The sequence below is a fragment of the Oryzias latipes genome, chromosome 10, assembly GCF_002234675.1.
Source record: "Oryzias latipes chromosome 10, ASM223467v1".
NCBI lineage: Eukaryota > Metazoa > Chordata > Actinopteri > Beloniformes > Adrianichthyidae > Oryzias > Oryzias latipes.
The window spans coordinates 10,487,538-10,506,842 of NC_019868.2; the positions used below are offsets into that span (position 1 = coordinate 10,487,538).

The 19,305-nt window shown below is 41.0% G+C and overlaps 1 protein-coding gene across 5 annotated transcripts in view; it reads left to right on the top strand.

Annotated features, from left to right (window-relative positions):
* The window catches only part of drp2 (dystrophin related protein 2), a 259,517-nt gene extending 240,819 nt beyond the window's left edge, over positions 1-18,698 (top strand). For 4 of the 5 annotated variants that reach the window (XM_023959017.1, XM_023959018.1, XM_023959020.1 and 1 more), the window contains 7 exons: positions 927-992; positions 6,894-6,959; positions 10,582-10,728; positions 13,683-13,935; positions 16,105-16,222; positions 16,302-16,388; positions 16,766-18,698. In XM_023959017.1, the coding sequence (XP_023814785.1) occupies positions 927-992; positions 6,894-6,959; positions 10,582-10,728; positions 13,683-13,935; positions 16,105-16,222; positions 16,302-16,388; positions 16,766-16,785 (757 nt within the window). In that variant the 3' untranslated portion in view covers positions 16,786-18,698. The remainder of the gene's footprint in view (positions 1-926; positions 993-6,893; positions 6,960-10,581; positions 10,729-13,682; positions 13,936-16,104; positions 16,223-16,301; positions 16,389-16,765) is intronic. The other variant, XM_023959019.1, reaches the window with a different exon arrangement.
* The last annotated feature ends 607 nt before the right edge of the window (positions 18,699-19,305 follow it).

A 19,305-nucleotide genomic window follows, 5' to 3' on the forward strand; every position in this document is an offset into this window, starting at 1 on the left:
CCCACGGAGGGTCATAGACAGGTGTGGCCGCATCTTTAAGGGGAGCCAAGTGTGTTTTGCAGTTCCCTCCAGGCACGTGAGGTCACCTTAAGGGACGTCAATAAAATGTACTGAACCATTGTTATGCGTGTGGTAACTGTACTGTGTAGTACTTGTAAGGATACTGTAGGTTGCACGCACGTATGGTGTGATGCTGTCGTACGGTGCACTTACACCACACTCTAGTCATAGTAAGGTGCACGTACTTTCTCCTCACAGACCGCACACAAATGCTGCACGAACGGGGTGTGCAGATGATGCCTAAGTGCACACAGGATGCCCACACAAAGTACGTTCCTTATTTCTAATAGTCAGGCTGCAAGCCTAGGGTATGTAACAGATGCGCACTTATCCCTTGAACACCAATAACAGGCTCCTAGTGCAGGTTTTGAAGGGGTTAAAAAAATTAAAACTCCATATGATGTGCTTGCATCTTGCCTACTTCACCCTTACTTATCCTTATGTTCGCCACAACGTGTCGCCCATAGAAAAAAATGTGCACGAACATTTTTGCTCTAAAAGCTTACTGAGTGCTCTATGTGACAAAGACAGCTGCGTGCCCTACAGGTTTGCCCATTTTGTCCCCACAGACAGCCTGAATCCACCTGTAAGGGCAGTTGTGACTAAAGGGATTAAGTACATCACTGTCTGTGTTTTTTATGTTCTTCTTGTGTTCATTTTGATGCATTTTGAAATGTTCTGGCAGCACATGACCTTCTTTTGAACAAAACAGACTTATTGAACCCAAATGTTGCATTTTTTTGTAATTGATACTATATTTATCCTTTTGCATCTGTAGATTTTTGTATTGTCAAAAGCTTTTCAGTGAAGTTTTTTGTCTCTTTTGTATTTGAGGTATTGACTGACTTCCTGTCTTCTTCCTGCAGACCGTGCTCTTCACCAAGGCTGCCTCATGCTGACACGCACAGCAGGATTGAACATTATGCAAGCAGGTATGCGCCTTATAAAGCTCCACTAGATGTTCAATAACTACTGTACGGCAGTCCCCCCCTCCCTCATTTTCCCTTTTCTTCCACCTTTTCACTCGTCCCCTCTCCACCCCCCTCCATATGGTCTCTGCTCAATCACCTTTTAGACTTTGCAACGCACTGATTGCGGTATTGATTTTGTGGTGCTCGGCGCTGCTCTCTGCTCAGGATAGAGGCAGCTCTGCCCAGCACTTTGCTTCACTCTCTTTCTGCACATCAACACAGCAGAGCTTTAGTGCTCATATGCTGTTGTGCAGGGGTTAGAAGGATTTAGCGTGCGTAGTGGCTTGTCACTTGTGAGGGCAGCGAGCCCAGTGGTCACCTGGGAAATGTCGCTTAGAATTAGTGTTTGTCTGACGGGTTATAAACGGGGCACAGGCCTGGACTCCCACACTCCTGGCAGTTCTGCACCATGGGCTGAGCTGGACACACGCAGCCCTTTCCAGTGAGCCGGTAGCACTTTATTAGGAGTGTGTGTTCAACTGCTGGTGAGCGTTGTTCTGTTGTGCATTACCACCCTGCAGGCTGAACACAGTGCCAAAACAAATGCAACTTACACCATGGTGCAAGCGGGCACAAACGACCTCATTGCCCCCACCCTTAATTCTCCCAATTTTAAACTCATCTCTCTTTGCCTTTTTCTTTATCTAAATTTTTTAGATAAAGAAAACTGAACTCTTTTCCTCTTTTAAGTTTCTCTAAGAAGGAAATGTCTGTGTACATTAGCATTGTGACAAAGCAGAACACCAGATATGTGATTAGTAGAAATCTTAGCTGTTGACAGAGTTCAGAAGAATAAAGCTATCAGCCTACAGCTGCAGGATTTACTAAATTATTAATTACTCAACCCAAACTTGAAACATGAAAGAAAATTATTGCTTTCATTGTAGTTACATCTGAATGCACCGCTGATAATGACTCGTGTCTTTGTGAGTTTAATTATCCCATAAACTCATTAAAAGTTATTTTTTCCCCTTTTTTGCCGCTGCCTTGCAGCAGCTGCAGCTGTTCTTGTTTCAGCAAAAGCAATTCCAAGGCGATCCATTACTGAATCAGCAAACCAGGAAAATTATGCTGGTGAAAATGCAATTATGTACAATGACTTTGCATGCACACATCAACTGTCACATGAGATAAAGTCCGGAGGACAGAGTTTCTTTTTTTTGTGGCAGTTTTTACATTGAGAGGAAAGGCATATTTTCCATCATGGAACAGTTATGCATAAAGCCATATGGTGTGGTTTTGTAAATGAACTGATCTGTTTTTTGTTTTTTTTTATTAAAAGCCTGGTTAATGTTGAAAGTAAGATACTGTAGATGTGTGCAAAAAACAAAACAGACTTAAATGTGTGTTAATCCTGTTTTATATTGTGCTAAATATACAGTAATCCTCTTTTTAAAGAAGGACTGTGCGACTGTTTTGCAAAGTTGCAAACAAATCATATTCTACTGCCATGTCTAACTATAAATATACATTTCTTAGTAAGTAATATAGCTGGTTGCCTTTTAATTAGAGTGTTTTCAGCAATTTATTTGGTTGTAGAATAGCAAAAAGGAAGCACTGCTGTTTATTTTGTTCTGGGCAGATTTTCTTATCACAAGCTAAAATGTAAAAAGAACACAAAAGCACAAAAGTGTGTTTCCCTTTAAAGCCTTTTATATTCCAAAACTCTGAAAAGCTATTACGGAGTTTTAATGTGGTTTTCCATTTATCTCAAAGGAAATGGAGTTTTCTTTTTTCATGTTTGAGGTTAGAACAGCCAGATTTGCAGTCATGTCCAACAGACAGCTTCTGCATCTTCTGTTCTCTCTATCTTTGCTCAGCTACCCCCAACCCTCCCCGCATCGATGCAGGACTTCATTCCTTTCATCATCACCACTGCTTTGACATCTTATAGAAGATAGATGAGAAGAAGATAATAAAAAAAAACCTCTCGGAGCTCTATCCTCTACTAGGATTTCTTCTCCCCAGCATTGCCTCCTCTGTCTCTCCCATTTCTCATTTCCTCTCACATCCATTTAAATTCATTCAAGAAGCTAAGCACACATGTGCACACTCCCTCCGCTGCACACCATTTCCAGTCGCTCTCTGCCCTTTCTTTTCTTATATGCTGTTGTCCCCCAACTGAATCTGTAGGTTTGAGGAGCTTCGCTGACGAACAGCTTCGTAGATTGAAATGCGGCTTCTCAGTTCTTAGGCCACTGTGAAACAGACGGGGATGAATCTCGCATTTCTGTGCATCGGTCTTATTGGAAAATAGAGAGAAATAAGACGTTGGCTTTTGGCAGCCACTCTATCAATCACCTGCTCTGTTGTCACACCTATGTCCTTCTCATAATGCCTCTGTAAGAAAGATGGTGGCTTGGTGGAGATGAAGAAGGCTGCAGCAAAGTTTAACGTTTGATGGAGCATGTGTGAGCTATATTCAATTCAATTCAATTCAATTCAATTTTATTTGTATAGCCCAAATTCACAACAACCGTCGTCTCGATGGGCTTCGTATCTGTAATTGAAAGATTGAAACATAAACTCAAAAGGATCATGAATACATAGAGTTCAATAGGAAAATACTAAATTGAACTAACAAACTGACTAAGCTAAACTGGCATCCCTGCCCTTAGACCCCCCTGAGTTTGCTGTTCTGCTTTCAATCCCAGAGTGTGGCATTAACATGGTAAAATGTTCATTGCAAAACTTACCGTTTAATAAAATTTTTGTCTTATGTCTATCAGGAAGTCAGTCACAATTGAAACTTTTTTGTAAGTCACATCATAATAGTCACATTTTTAATTGAGGTTTTTAAGTGCAGGAGCACAAAGGGACATTTTTTGATGGAAAAAAAGGTACTAAATAAGGACAGAAATTCACTAAAACAATTTTTAATGCTAAAATTGATTCTAATAAAAATAAATGACGGTGCAGGATGTCGGCTATCACGGCTTTAACTGTGATTTAAAAAAATACTACTTTAGCTAAGTACCGTAAATTCCGGGCTATAAAGCGCACCCCATTACAAGCCGCACCCTCCTATTTTAACGTGCTCAAATGTTTTTGTACATACACAAGCCGTATTAGTATACAAGCCGCTGCCTCGATAAAGCGCGTCCTGACTACCAGAGTGTGCATGGCTCATTACCACACTGTGGGCAGGTACTGGCCTTGTCTCAAGCTCATGTATCTAATTACACCCACATCTGAAACAGCATGGACCTCTATTCTGTTCACAAGTTCCTCAGTTATGGGTTTTTTTATTTGATTTTTTTTTTTTTTTTTTAACTTATTGACAAACTAGGTATCATACATAAAATTACTAACAGTAACCATATAATCAACATTACATCCCTCAGTTATGATGAGGAAATTTACATCCGCGATCCCCCATTTTCCATGAGTCTTAGGGGCTAAAGGCGGGGCCAACGCCCGGCTCGCCACACTGTTGTTCGTGTTTAAGAATGAGCAAGGAGCAGCAGTGCATGGAGGGGTGAAAAGGAACAGCTCTCCTTCCACTTGTGTCGCGGCAGCATTATGGTACTAACGGGGCTGGTTAAAAAACATCAGTAAAATAGCGCGCGCCTCAGCGCGATACGCGCGCCTCAGCGCGGCGCGTTCGTCAGAAGCTTCCTTTCACAACAAACACTTGTTGCTCCCCGGACGCCTCTGCGCTCCGCGCTCGCCAAGCGGGCTCCTTGTCTCCCCTTCCTATCCCCAAAGCTCACATGGTGGCTGTGAGCTTTTCAATGCAAAATTCCGCTCAGTCAGAAACCGTAAAAACGACCAAATGGATTTGTGTTTCCAGTCGTGTCCCGACAAAATAAAGGCTGATGTTATTCACACATATTTACGTGCAGCCAGCCGAGTCACTATGACTCAGAGGTAAATACACTTCTGAGCATGCGCTGTTCTCTCCGTCACGCAGCTGACCGGCATTTCCATTTACTGATGGGGGATTTTTTCACGCTGCTTTTAACGATTGCTTTTAACTTGAAAGCTTTATCATATTGTAGCGGCGATCAAGTGCACGTTGGGTCTAATGGCACCAAAGGATTCTGGGATGCGGCCGGGCATGCGTGTTTCATTTTGTTGAACCATGACTGAAGTGTCTAAGACCTGAAGTGACGTCCATGCTGTTTGGCTGCTCAGAGGTGTGTTAAAAAAATGACCTTTGCTTGGTGGTGGAAGGCGCATACAAAACCATTCACTGAGCCCAAATGTTCGTACATGGCGGCCGCCAATCAAATCCATAAATTAGCCGCGTCACAGAATAAGCCGCAGGGCTATGAGCGCAGGAAAAAAGTAGCGGCTTGTAGTCCGGAAATTACGGTACTTACTTTAGCACAAGAAACACATGGGGAGACTTTGCACTATACAGTAAGGACAATGAAGGACCATTATATTTGAAAGGAATGCATACATTCATGTTTACTAGCCCTTATAAGTTAACTGTAAGTCTCTTAGATGAAAATATAGTCAGTGTTCAGCTAAAAGTGTCTGAGGGATCAAACAGCGTTAGTTGCTGCTTATGTATCGAATTGAATTTTTCAAAAGATTGAATTTTTCAATGATATTTATTATGAAAAGAATGAATAAACCATTGTAAATTTCTTTTAGTGTATGTATATATATATATATATCTATATAGATATAGATAGATAGATAGATAGATAGATAGATAGATAGATAGATAGATAGATAGATAGATAGATAGATAGATAGATAGATAGATAGATAGATAGATAGATAGATAGATAGATAGATAGATAGATAGATAGATAGATAGATAGATAGATAGATAGATAGATAGATAGATAGATAGATAGATAGATAGATAGATAGATAGATAGATAGATCAACAACTGCCTATGACTATGTTCTTCTCCCGAACAAACACACCTGCACTGCGGGCTTCAAAAGAAGAAAACACTGCAGAGCGGAGTCAGGATGCAGCGACTGAGTCTGAAGAACAGTGAAATACACCTGAGTTACTATTTGTCCCACTGTACTTTGTATTTTATTCATTATCATTTTACATTTTCTCCCTTTAACTCCCAATTACTCGGGTCGCGGTGGGCGGGGCTTATCTCCGCGATTTGAAGCCTTCTGTTCACATCGATGATTAAAATTATTATTATTAGACAGTACAGCACAGACGTTATTTGTTAAAAAAAACGTTTCTAAAGTACTTTTATTTGTGAAAACATATGCTTGAGCCTGTAAAATGGTTTGTTCTTTCTTTTCAATGTATAATAGAGGATTTAATTGTTTATTAATTGAAAGAAAAAACAAAGGTTTTTTCACGGATTTTGCCCATCACGGGTTCTTTTTGGAACGTAACCCCCGCGAAAAACAAGGGTTTACTGTACCCACAGATGCACACACCTATTCCTGCTTGCTGGCAGGCAGCAGATCATAGAGCAGGGCTAGAAGCGCTGTCCGTTGTCCTGAAAGGTATCTTTAGTTTCCTCACAGCCTCTCAGTCTTTCTGCACTGCTGTCAGTGGTGCTGGACTGCAGTGCATTCCTAAAAGGCGTTTTATGACCTGGGGGCTTATAGCCAGTGTACAGTCTTATCTGCTCTCCTTTTGGGCTTGGTTTAAAAGCGTGTACTCTAAAGCCAAAATATTTTCTGTTCCACAGTCTTAATTTTTTTTTTGCTTCCAGTTGCCTCTCTAAGTTTAGTAGGAGTCACTGAAAAGCCAGAGGCCATACTTGCTCTACCTAAAAGCTTAAGCCTGCAGGTTTTTTTTGCTTTAGTGTCCTGAAACGTTTTTCTAAAGGTGTGAGAATATTGAGGAGCTCTGCCTTTCATGTTTGCTTCTTCTACACATGTAGAAATGTGGCTGACTCTTTGTCCTTTACATGTCTGCAGACTGGCAGAAATGGAAAACCAGAATTGTTCATTCTTCACGGACAGCCTGTCTCCTGATGAAAGCCTGTGAGTATGCTGTGCCTACGCACAAACAAAACCCCTGATTACAACCTCTGCTTTGTGTGTGTGTGCACTCTGTCCCCGGGGACATGGGCTGTTTCTGCGTGTTTATGTGTGCGCTCAGGCTTGTAGATCTGTGTTGGACTGTGAGGGAACGATTGGGTAATCACATAAATAATCAGCCACATAATAAGAATGACCCACAGAGAGCAGCCTGCACACACTCCCACTTCATCATCCACATGCCTGCTGCAATTAAGGTCTATGGCTGCGTGAAGATGGAATGGAAACAGTGCTTGTAGAAGCTGGCCGGGAGGGTATAGCAGTGAGAGGAACTGGGATGTTTTCATGTGAATGAGGCAGTGGCTCCTCATTGCAAATGCAGAGAATGCAGGTTAGGGGTTTTTGAGATCATGTTTTCCCGTCCGCCTCTCATTTCATTGACAACAACACAAGCTGTTAAATGTGTCTGTCTCTGAAATAGTTTTCCCTCTTTCATGGAGTTTTAAAGTCAAGGCTGCACGGCCCTGCAGTGCTGTGCAAAGTGCTGTTTGGTCCTGTAGGCTTCCAGATGTGTTTGTCAGGGTGTGCATTAAGTGTGCTCATTATGCCTCTTCAGAAGAGTTTTATGTGTTCACTGAGGGAAAGTTGGGACTGACATTACCCAGAAAACAAGTTTTTAAGCTGAGGGGACATTTAGGATACTTTGAATCCTTTTTTAACTGCAGACATCTGTGCTGTTTAAGCCTGAAACTTTGTCTCAAATGTGTCTATGAGTGCATCCATTTTCTTCATGCACTCCATTAATGTGCCTGTATGCACGACAGTCCCCGCCTGCCATGCATCAGTGCTTGTCTTACCTTCTGCTCCCGTGTCCTGTCGTGTCTTGTATTCAGTGAACGTGTCTGTATGTCAGTATCTCTATTTGTTTTGCTTTTGCATGACTACACGTTGCTGAGCTATAGCTCTGCCTCTAGCTGGTGTTTTTTTCTTGCCGTCGTACTGTTTGCAGTCATAAACTCGAATTAATTGACTCGAATCCTCTACCTGGGGCATTACTCTGATTTTGTTGTGGTTGACAGGTAACAAATCGAACGCCAGCCTTGAATCACTAACTTTCTGGTCAAAGTCTGGACCACCCTGTCTGTTATAGGTGGTCCATAAATGTCTGAAAGTTTGGGTGAGCAACCTGCTTTCCTCTCCGGAGACAGAATGTTGTGAATTTCTGTCAACTTAAAGTCAATATATTTTATGTAAAAAATAAAGTAGCCAAGAGCCTTTTTGTTCTGAACAAATCCAAATATTTTTTACCATATCATATTATGCACATGTTATATGGCTCTTTGGTTTTACCTTATTTTACATATTGTATTGAAGTGTGGGGAAATACATATGAAACTAATATAATGCCCTTAATTCTATTACAAAAGAGAACTATTCGAATTATTCACAAAGCTAAATTTAGAGATCACACAAATGAACTTTTAATTAAGTCAGGTTTATTATAACTCAAAGATGTAATTGAATTGCAGACCTTATTAGTTATGTTTAAAGCCAGAGATTTACCTGAAGACTTACAAAAGCTTTTTATTTTTACCACAGGAGATGAAAATCATTGGAGAAAATTTGATTTCAAACAACAGATTGCTCGAACAACACTAAAGCAAAAGTGTTTGTCTATAGCGGGGGTAAAAATGTGGAATTCCCAGTTAAAAAGTTGTCAAAACATTATTAAATTTAAATGGATGTACAAAGCTAAACAAATTAGATTGTACAAACGTAATTGTTGAATGGAATGTTTGGAATGTATGTACTAAATGAAAGGAATGTATTTACTGTGTTAATTTGAACTGTATGTGGTGAAATCTGAGCACAGGTGATGGTGTGATAAATGTAAAGATGATGAGGGAGCAGACAATTATAAGAATTATAAGAATGGTATTCTTCAATTCTGCCTCTTTCCAATCATACATTTTTTTAATATTGTAAGTCAAACATGTAAACATAATGGATAATCAATAATTTTAATGAAAGGAACAAATGAATGAATGAATGAATGAATGAATGAATGAATGAATGAATGAATGAATGAATGAATGAATGAATGAATGAATGAACAAATGAATGAATGAATGATCGGTACCGAATAATCTTTAAAAAAGGCCAAAATACTTAGATTCTTATTTCATTCTTCACATTTTTTAAACAAAACAGGGATTTTGTTGTCGTCTTTGGTGTTTCAACTCTTTAGGTAGTGGCTGCAGCACAAACACAGGCCCCAGATTCATCACATTGGATGCTAAAGTACCAACAAGGTGTGAAAGATCTCTCTGTTATAACATATAACTTCAGTTTCATTCTAAAAATGTTCTTTCAAAAAACTCTAAAATAGATTAACTTAAAAAATTTGTTAAATTGTGTCTTCCTTCATCTTTTATGATCTCCATCCAATGTAAAACACAGGCTTTATTCTGCTTTTTATCCAGTCTACCCACCTTTCCTTTTTTGCTTTTGATTTAATTTTCTTGCTTTTTTGGACCTCATCCTCACCCCCCATTGATCTTTCACTTACTGCCATGCTTCAATTGCATCAGAGTTTAGAGGCTATTACTTGAAGAAGCTGTATGATCCATTACTTCCTGTGTAGACATCCAGGTTTTTTCACATCTATGGTAACCGGCAGTTCTTAAAGGACCACTGTGGAATGCAGTTATTGTAGATTTCAGAGTAAATGTTAGGAATTTGAAATCATAAAAGGGAAACCTGGTTTGATGCATTTCCTTTCTTTGGTGGCCAAGTTCTTGCACGGTACAAAACTTTTTTTTTAAAGGACAAAGGAAAAGAATAAAAAATGATTACAATTTTTTTTTTATTGAACAAAATATGAAACATATCAGTGAAACAAAAATGTGACATGACAAAACAGCTGACTAGTTTTGGTAGAAATTAAAAAAAATAACAAAAAAGTAAGAGCAAAATAACATTACTATAAAAAAAATGTATCTTTCAAATTTAGTTTCAACCACGGAAAACACAGAGAACAAAATTCACGATTGTCCATAAAGTTGAATAACATATTTTATTCTAATGCATGGAATGATATTAAAAATATTAGATATTAATTATATCTTGATTAACAAAACTGCTATAAGAAAGTATGACTTTCATTTCAGTTTAAGTTCCTTTAGATGTGTTCTTAAAAAAACTGTAAATAGATCAGTATTTTTTTAACTGAAATGTCAAATGTTCAAGGTTTTATAGCTGTTTATTACTTTCTGTGTTGACATGCAGTACAGACCAAAGGTTTGGACCCACCTTCCCATTCATTTGAATGAGAAGGGGTGTCCAAACCTTTGGTCTGTACTGTATTATATTTGGTGTTTATTAAATTTATTTTGTGTTGCAAAGAAGATTGCACCTTTTAACATGAATTATTAGGAGAACCTTAATAGCTTTGATTTGGAGGATGAAGTATTCCAGCCACCAGTGTCCCTCCCTGCTGCGTCTGTCAGTGTCTGGTTCAGTGCCCGCCTTGCTGTCTGCTCTGCTACGCTGCTGGCTCTGCTTTGTGCTGCTGGTGGCTGTGTGCTGGTGGCTCAGTGTGCTGTCTCCTGTGTGGGGGACTCAGGGATGAAGATCAGTACCTCCTGCGTCACTCCAGCCCAGCCCTGGATCAGGACTCGCCCTGCGGACAGCACATGCTGCTGGCTCACCTGGAGCACCAGGACAAGGAGCAGCTGCAGCACACCCTGGCCCGCCTGGAGAACGAAAACAGGTCTGTACGCTCGCTGCAGTGCAAACCCATATGAGGTTTGAGCCCCTCTCCTTCATTAGTTCGTCAAATGTACCCCACTGCTCGTTAAAAGAGTGGAAAATATTCAGTCACCTCAGAAAGTTTTATAAGCCCTATCATGGCATTTACATTTATTACAGTAATGCAAAACACACAAAGTTTAACATTATATATTCATCTGTGCTATTTACTGTGTTTCAAAATCTCTTCCACCATTTGAAGACCTCCCCCCCACAGAGAGAAAAACACTCTTAAAATCTCATTAAATTTCATGAACTAAATAAGAATATATAGCAAACAGTTAAGTTTGTAAAAAGTGCAACAAATGCACCAGACTTCACTTCTTTTCTTTCTTTCTTTTTTTTATTTTGGTGTGTAGATGACGTGTACAAACGAACCTTCTGGAACACAAAACACTTCCTTCCTTTTGAATTTGTTTACTCCAGGCACAGACAATTTTCATAAATGAAGCTAATTCAGCTTATCCTATCTGCTTTATTGCTTACCAGAGGCATTCATTATGCAAATGATTTATATGAATCATTTTCTCCTCGTCGGTTCAGCTTCGACCTTTCTGGACCCACAGCCAAATGCTGCCTCACATACTCACGTGTGCCCTTTGGCAGTCTGAAACCTTGACCCAGTTTAGCATTTCTACCAAAGGTTTCTGCTGATATTGTCTTGTGAGTTTTGTTGGTCCTGTTTGCTCGATAACAGTGTTTTGAAAACAACACAAAGGACTCTTAAGTTTTTAAAGAACCCAACTGTAAAGTATATAAGAAGGTAAAGGTTATTTTAAATCCAACTTTTATTAAAGTCTACGAAGAGTCATTTGTTTTGTGCACAAGCCCCAAAATCTGTTGACAAATACCTGATGAGCTCTAACTCTGTGTTCTTTTTTCTTTTGAGTGGAATGTTCATTTGTTGATCACTGTGGTTAAATATCCCGCAAAAGGTAAACTATGACAACAGATGCTAGTAATGCTTTAAAACCCCTCACTACTCACTTTTTCACACATACATGAACATTTTCTCACTTTTCTCTCTGGTGTAAACTCTTAAAGTTCAAACCTTCATAGATAATAAGTCCAGTATCACTGAATGAAAACAAAGATCTGCTCACAGTAGAACATTTATATAGATTTGGTTAGCTGAACTTATTCTGTACAGGAGACATGGCGCAGAGGAGGTTGATTGACAAGGTCAACAGCCAATCAGAACAAAGAACACAATGCAATATTCATTTTTAAAAGAAAGTGTGCAAAATTGCACAGAAAAAATTGAAATGACAAAAGCGATGTTGCGAGAAAACACTACAAACAAAAATCTTGAATGCACGTGCAGACCTTTGCTAAAGGTTTCTCAGTTCCTGTTAACCATGGTTAGAGATTTCTTTACATGAGCAGTTTTAGCCAAACCTTAAGCTTAAATTTATGTTTATTTATTTATATGGCGCCTTAAAATGATCTCAGTCAAACACAGCATCGTACATTGAAAGCTCAAAAGACAATAAAAACGGCAAACCAATTAAAGATAAAAAAAGTATAAATAAATGACATGAAAATGTAAAAACACCAAATAGAAGCAAAGCAAAATGATAAAACAGTAAAACACACCAACAGAGCAGAGTCTCATGCTTTGTCAAAAGTCTGGCGATAAAAATAAAAAATAACTGGACAGTGAAAGATACCCGCAGAATGCTCAGCGGCAACGCGTTCCACAGCTTTGCTGCACAGACTGAAAATGCTTGTTCCCCTCTGAGGTCATTCTTGGACTGTACAGATCTGTACCTCCAGGAGAAGCTGATCAGCAGACCTGAGGCACCAGGTTTGGGTGTAAGGACAGAAAGAGGCTGAATTCTGTCAGGCCTGCTTCTTCACAGCCTATGTACATCCCATTTCCACATGCAACCAGCAAATGGAGAGCTTCCAGCCTACCTCTAGCATACCTCTGCAGTTCTGCTCTCTTCAGATCATGTTGTCCTGTTTGTTGGAATAACAGAATGGTTTGAGGACTGTGCCAAGCAGTTGGAATCCATTGGTGCCCGAAAATCTCTGTGGTTTAAGAACGAGCTGCTGCTGCCTGAAGTGCGGGAGTTTCAGAGCAGAGTGGGAGATTGACACACTGACTGGAAGACATCCAGAGCAATGATGTCTGTCTTATTGAGGGGAGAGCCAAGCGACAAGGCAAAGCTCTTGATTTACCAGATGATTTACGTCCTAGCCGTCACCTAAGGTCATCAGCTCTGGGAGATCCCTGAAAAAATTGGATCATAAATACACCTGTAGAAATGGAGAGAACACTGTAGTACAGAACCGGCTTTGGGTGAAAGCACTGTTATTCCTGATGAGACGAAGTCAGGTTTCCTCAACAGCTGTTGGCCATGTTTCCTCTGAAAAGAAGCCTTGGGGCAGAGCCAGGACCCAGGACAATTGAAAGATTAGATGTTTGAGTTTTGGAAATGCTGAAAAAAGCTGTAGGAGGTGGCTGAGGAAAAGGTCTGGGCTTTCCTCCCCCACCATTTCCCTCATTGGGGGTAGAAGAGAAAAGGTGGAGGGATGAGCGCTAAACATATTCCAATTCAGTACTATTCAGTAACCAAAGTAATCATCACTTGCCCTTTTATACTTCAGCACAGTCCCTGTTCACAACATTGTAATGTAGGCAGCAGAATACATTATATTCACAATGGAGATGCCCACTCTCCACAAGGTTGATTGTTAATAACACATTAAGGCTCTCCAGGTTGGTTAAAAGTGTTACATTTTACAGCTAAAGTGAAATCCTTCTGAGTAATTCATATTGTTAGGTTATTATTTTTAGAAAAAATTACATTTTATATCAGAAGGTCTATGAATAATTGCATGAAGTTGTTTCTGTTTTACTCCTGAGAGGTTAACTGGACTGTTTTCTTCGTCTGTCCTCTGGGATCTCAGGGTGCTGCAAAGCGAGTACAGACGTCTCAAGTGGAAGCACGAAGAGGCCGCATCCGTGCCCATGCTGACTGAGGCTGGAGAGGACAGCCTGGGCTCGCCCACAGCAGGGGGGCAGCAGGATGAGGAGCTCCTGGCCGAAGCCCGGGTCCTGAGGCAACACAAGACACGGCTGGAGACCCGCATGCAGATCCTGGAGGACCACAACAAACAGCTAGAATCTCAGCTGCGCCGGCTCAGGGAGCTGCTGCTACAGGTACTGCAGCAAGTACACAAGTACTACTCAAACTGGGCTCCAATGCTCTTCTTTTTCTCAATTTGAAGGATTCGGAATCATTTGCTATTCAAATTAACTAAAAATAAAGTTGCCCTCTCACTAGTTAAAGAAAAACAATCTTAGATCTACAAAAGTTAGGATTATAATAAATAATCTTACATAAAGAACAATCTTGACATGCTGTAGTAATCCTTCAGGCAGTGTCCTGCTTTTTAATCCTTGTGCTATCCTAGGCACTTTAACATTGAGAGTTGGGTCATCTAGACCCACTAGACAGTGCGCTGAACCTTTTTTCTTCAATGATTTGTGATTTTCACTGGTGTACATGGATTACATGAAATGTTTCCACCTTTATCCACCTTTGTCATGGTGGGGAGAACACGTCAATGTAAAGGTGGGGTCATCTAAGATAGCAAGGGTTAAATCCACCAATTAAGGAAGGATACTGATGAAGACTGTGACAAAGTTTACATATAATCTTGAACAGGCTTTTTTCGCCTCTTGTTTGGGGAAACAGGGATGAGCTGCTGCTTTACCCTAGCAAGTTTTTTGCCACCCTGCTAAATCGAGATATCTGCAGGATCTTCAAGATTAGCTGCTTCCCGCAATGTTTTGAGAAATCGTTGGCGTGGTCATGAATGTAGACGACGAGGTATGTGACGATAGTCTAAGCTGAAAATGAGCAAGTTGCTACAACTAAAAGGGACAAACTTTAGCAACCTTCAATTTAAAACAAAAATAATACGAACTTATTTTTACCATTTAAGGTGACAATCTCTGGGAAAACAGTAGAGAAGGATTCTTAATTTAAGATCTTGAAGAAATGTGAAACGAAACAGAAAGTTAATTCAAGTCCTAGGAAACTAAACTAAAAAACTAAAAAGATTAATATTACTAAAGTGTGTGTGATAAAACCCTAAAAAGAGGCACAAACTGCTGTTTTCCCCATCCTGTCCTACTGCATATTTTGTCTGCATATCTTTGATTTTACACTCGTGTTCAATAAAGATTTATCTGTCCTTCAAGATCAGCATCATCAGTGGAAGACAGCTTTGTGGTGACTGCAAACAGTGACTATCCCCAGATTTACCATGTGTTCACAAACAAGAAACAGCCTCTGCTTTTAGTTTTTACACTCTGAGCATTTGGCAGAAAGGGCACAACGTTCCAAGTTTAGCACTTTTCTACATTTGTATGCGTGTCTGTGCACGCATCAGGTCCGAACAGTCCTTCAAACACATTTATAAAAGTATAAAAAATCAGCAATTCTGCACATGACGCAGAATAGTGCTAACTATAAAAGACGAGGCTGAATTTACTCTGGAACGTCACATTTAAGGATTCACTGGATTAAAGAAGAGAGTGATGAAGAAACATTTAGGGGAGTTGGAGATGACTCATGCTACTACAATGATGATGTGTAAATTATTTACAGCAAGAGTAACTAAATTGCACACTGAGAGGATTTAATGGGGAGATGAGACAGGCACGAAGGGAGGCACAGATTGCAACATTCTTAAAACAGAGAATGGACAGTGACGTTTGTTTAAAAAGACATTTTTGTTCAAAGCAAAGCTTCATTTTCCCAGAAAATAGCGTCTACAGAGCCGTAACCTTGTGCTACCTTAGATGACCCCACCCTTGCATTGACCTATTATTCCTACCATGACAAAGTTGGATAAAGGTGGAAAGATTTCATGTAATCCATGGACACCAGTGAAGATCACAAATCATTGAAGAAAAAAGGTTCAGCACACTGTCTAGTGGGTCTAGATGACCCAACTCCCAATGTTAAAGTGCCTAGGATAGCACAAGGGTTTTAAGGCTGAACTGAAGGACATTTTCCACCACTGCAAATAAATTACCTCCGAAACATTTTACTGTGCAACTTAAACAACATAAAATGCTATATTTTTACACAAAATCCACGAGTTTGTATCTAAATCTTTCCTCCCCTCCTCAGTACTTTCTCATTCATCTACCCACCTAAAAAAATGACTGTAATCTCATTCTGTGGTGTCACAGCTTTCCAAACGTTTGACATTACATTCATCTTGTATGAAATGATCCTCGGGTCATTTTGTGACACTTTGGTGATATTTGGACAAATGCGGGGTTAGAATGATTATAGATCTTTCCTAAATTCAGCCCAAAGAGGATTCAGAGGCGAACGGATCTGAACCGTCGACACTCTCCTCTCCTGTGTCTGGAGGAGGTCACCACGGAGAGCCAGCAAGCAGGGAGACGACGGACACAGAGGCAGCAGGTAAGTAACCTGCTGCAAGTCTGATGCATGCACGCTAAAAAAGAGACCTGTTTTTGATGGCTGTGTGGGTGTGGGTCAGGAGAGGACGTGGAGCAGGAACAGGACACCGTGCTGCAGCTCCAGGAGGTCATCGAGCAGCTGAGAAACGTCTTCCCTTCGGAACCAGGTGAGCATCTTTTGGTTCTGCACATCTGTTTTCAGAGACACTCCCTGTTTGATGGCCAGCGGGGAGCGTGATTGATGGAGGGGAGAGTTAATATGAAGTGCTGCAGGTCGATAGTAGGAGGCAAGACAGGGAGATCAAACAGCTGATATGAGGAGGAAGAGCAAAGAGACAGACCAAGGCAGCCTCGCTGTCAAACATTCTATGAACTGTCCAAGTACATTTAAAAAGCAATTTTCTGGGCAGCCCAAATCCTGTAAGTGAACAAAGAAAGGGATTATCATAATTATAGCCTTCTCAGTTGCAGCCAAGAACATTTTTCTTGGTCTTCTGCATGTGACTTTCTCAGTTTTCTGTTTGCTTCTGTCTCCTAATTTCAGGCACCACGTCACACATTTAACGCTGCGGGTGCTTCCAGCAGCAGAAAGATGACCCAAGAAGGTGCCAGACAACAGAGGGAGGGTCTCCACGCGGCTGATTTAGGGCCACAGCGAAGCAGGCCCTGTGACGGCTGCAGCGGCTGTGATACTCAGTCACTCCTCCTTCAGACTGACGTGCACTAAAAGGCTTTCTCATGCAAACTGCTAGTGGCTCACCGCTGATGACCTTCAGCTCCTGTGCTTTCTTGACTTCAGTTGTGTTGATGAGCCAAAAGGAGCGGATGTTAGCGGCTAAAAGATTGGGGATCAGCCAAAACACTGTGCTTACCAGTATCTGTGTAGTCATTCAGAGATGTGAAGCTTTATATCAGTCCACAGCACAAATTTAACCCTACAAAACATTTAGGAGAGTGAAAGAGTGAAGGGTATCTACCTGTACCTTAGAAGTTTGTGTTTCTTTTCCCATGAATGTGTCATCCTGGTTGTTATGTGTGAGAATCCACCCTTCACTGACTGATCTCATGTTGGCTTGTGGTGGACGTTTTAGTTTCCAGCAATCCGCAGAAGAAATTGCTTGCGAGAATGAAAAATAGGATCAGTTAAATTCACGACAGCCAAAGTGCCCGCTAACACAGCGCCTCTGTACGCGCACACTGTGCTCTGCTAATCTCCTAAACCGCTTGTCACTCCCATCGCTCTCACAAATGAGCTCTTCAGACACACCACACATGCTGCTACACACAGCCACTATTTACTGAGCCCCCTTCCCACGTTGCGCACAAGAGCACGAGCGATGCAAACAGCCCGCATGATTAATAACACGCTGTTCTGCATCGCACTTTCAGATTTACGAAGAGCCATTTCATTTCTGCAGGGGTTATGGCAGGCTTTCACTTTCAGACATTTGAAAGCGTTAACTGAAGTTTCAATGACGAAACGAACGCCGATAAATATTAACGTCTGCCCTGAGATCTTATTCTCCTCCTGCTGTGCAGAGAAAGAGGTGCAGTGTGGGTCTGCCCCGCTCTCTGCATGGCCAATTCCAGAGTCCACAGGGGATGCTGGAGGCACACCGTCATCACGCAGCCTGACTGACATCATCCATAATAATCCCTCATTCCCTCTGGAGGCTGAACAGCAGCAGCTATGGACTCTGCACGTACCTAATTTCCTTTGCTAATGAACACTCATTTACAAAAAAGTTACGTTTGTGATGAATCTGCTTTCATCAAAGTGCAGGGCGTTTAGTTCTGAGCATAGCACTGTCAGTTAATGCCTTAAAACCACACTGAATCCAAACGTTTTTTAAGCATTCCTCAGATGTTTGTGGGTTTCTGAAAGTGTCAGAACGAGTGTGGATCATTATGTGGGCTGAAAGTAGCTGAATAAGACTCAGAGGGGTGCAGCTCATGATGTTGGGTATGCTTGTAGAGACCAAACTATGGGAAAGAGATGAGTGGAAGATAATAATAAAAAAAAAACAATGCAATGCATTTGGCTTGAGGGCTGGTGGGAAAGGTCCTCTTTGATGTGCCTGCCACAAATAAACCTCCAGGAGCAGGACTGGAGTTGGCCTGAAAGAGTGAAACTCTGATTCTGTGCATTTTCTTTGCAATCACGCCAAGTCATTGCCAGAAAAAGATGCACATTCACTCTGAGAGGTGCATTCTGAACAAAGCAGGGCTCTCGAAAATCAAATACATAACTTTGAAGGCCATGTACTGCATTCATTCTTGAATCCAGGCATGCAACGTTCACGTTTGACGCCATCCTGAGAGTTTTCATTTGGTTGCTAAGAAACTGTCCCCAAGGACGCAGCTCCACAGGTTTTTTTTTTAATCTTTTTCTTTTCTAACCATAGGTGATGCCATTTTTCTTTTTGCAAACACTAATAGCCTTAAGGGGAGCAAATAAAAACCTATTTCTTCCTCTATTTTCTCCTGTTTTCATTGGGCTGCTGAAGATCTTCATTTTGGTGGAACCTTTCTATGCATCCGCACCCCAGTTTGTGTGTCACTCATTAGCTGGAGCACAGAGCTCATTGTGGGAGAAAAAAAAAAGCCATGACAAGCAGTGTTTATTCATCCTCATTTATCTACGGGTATTTACACATCTCATTACACAATAATGATTACCCATCACAGCCTCACCATGCTCTTGTAAGTGGGAGCACAAATGATGTAGCCGAGGAGTCATTTCCCCCACGTGTCAGCAGCTGTCAGACTTACTCTAAGACAGCTGACATAAATACATTAATGATAGAATTATCATTTACAGTTGGTCTCTGCGCTTACACTGATTTAGTCTCATTCCGGCGTGATCCTTTCATAATCTGAGGTCAGATCCATTCCTTTCAAAGGCTGACTGCATTAAAGCCACTCACGCTCAGCCTGACAGTCCCTGCTCCCTGTGGCATGACAGAAGATCTGTGATTGGAGATAAAGTTCTCCACAGAGGCAGAAGTCACCTCAGAGAGCTGCTCTGCCAGGCTTCAGACTGCTGTTATCGTGCCAACAAAGCCGCCTTCACGCCACGCTCCA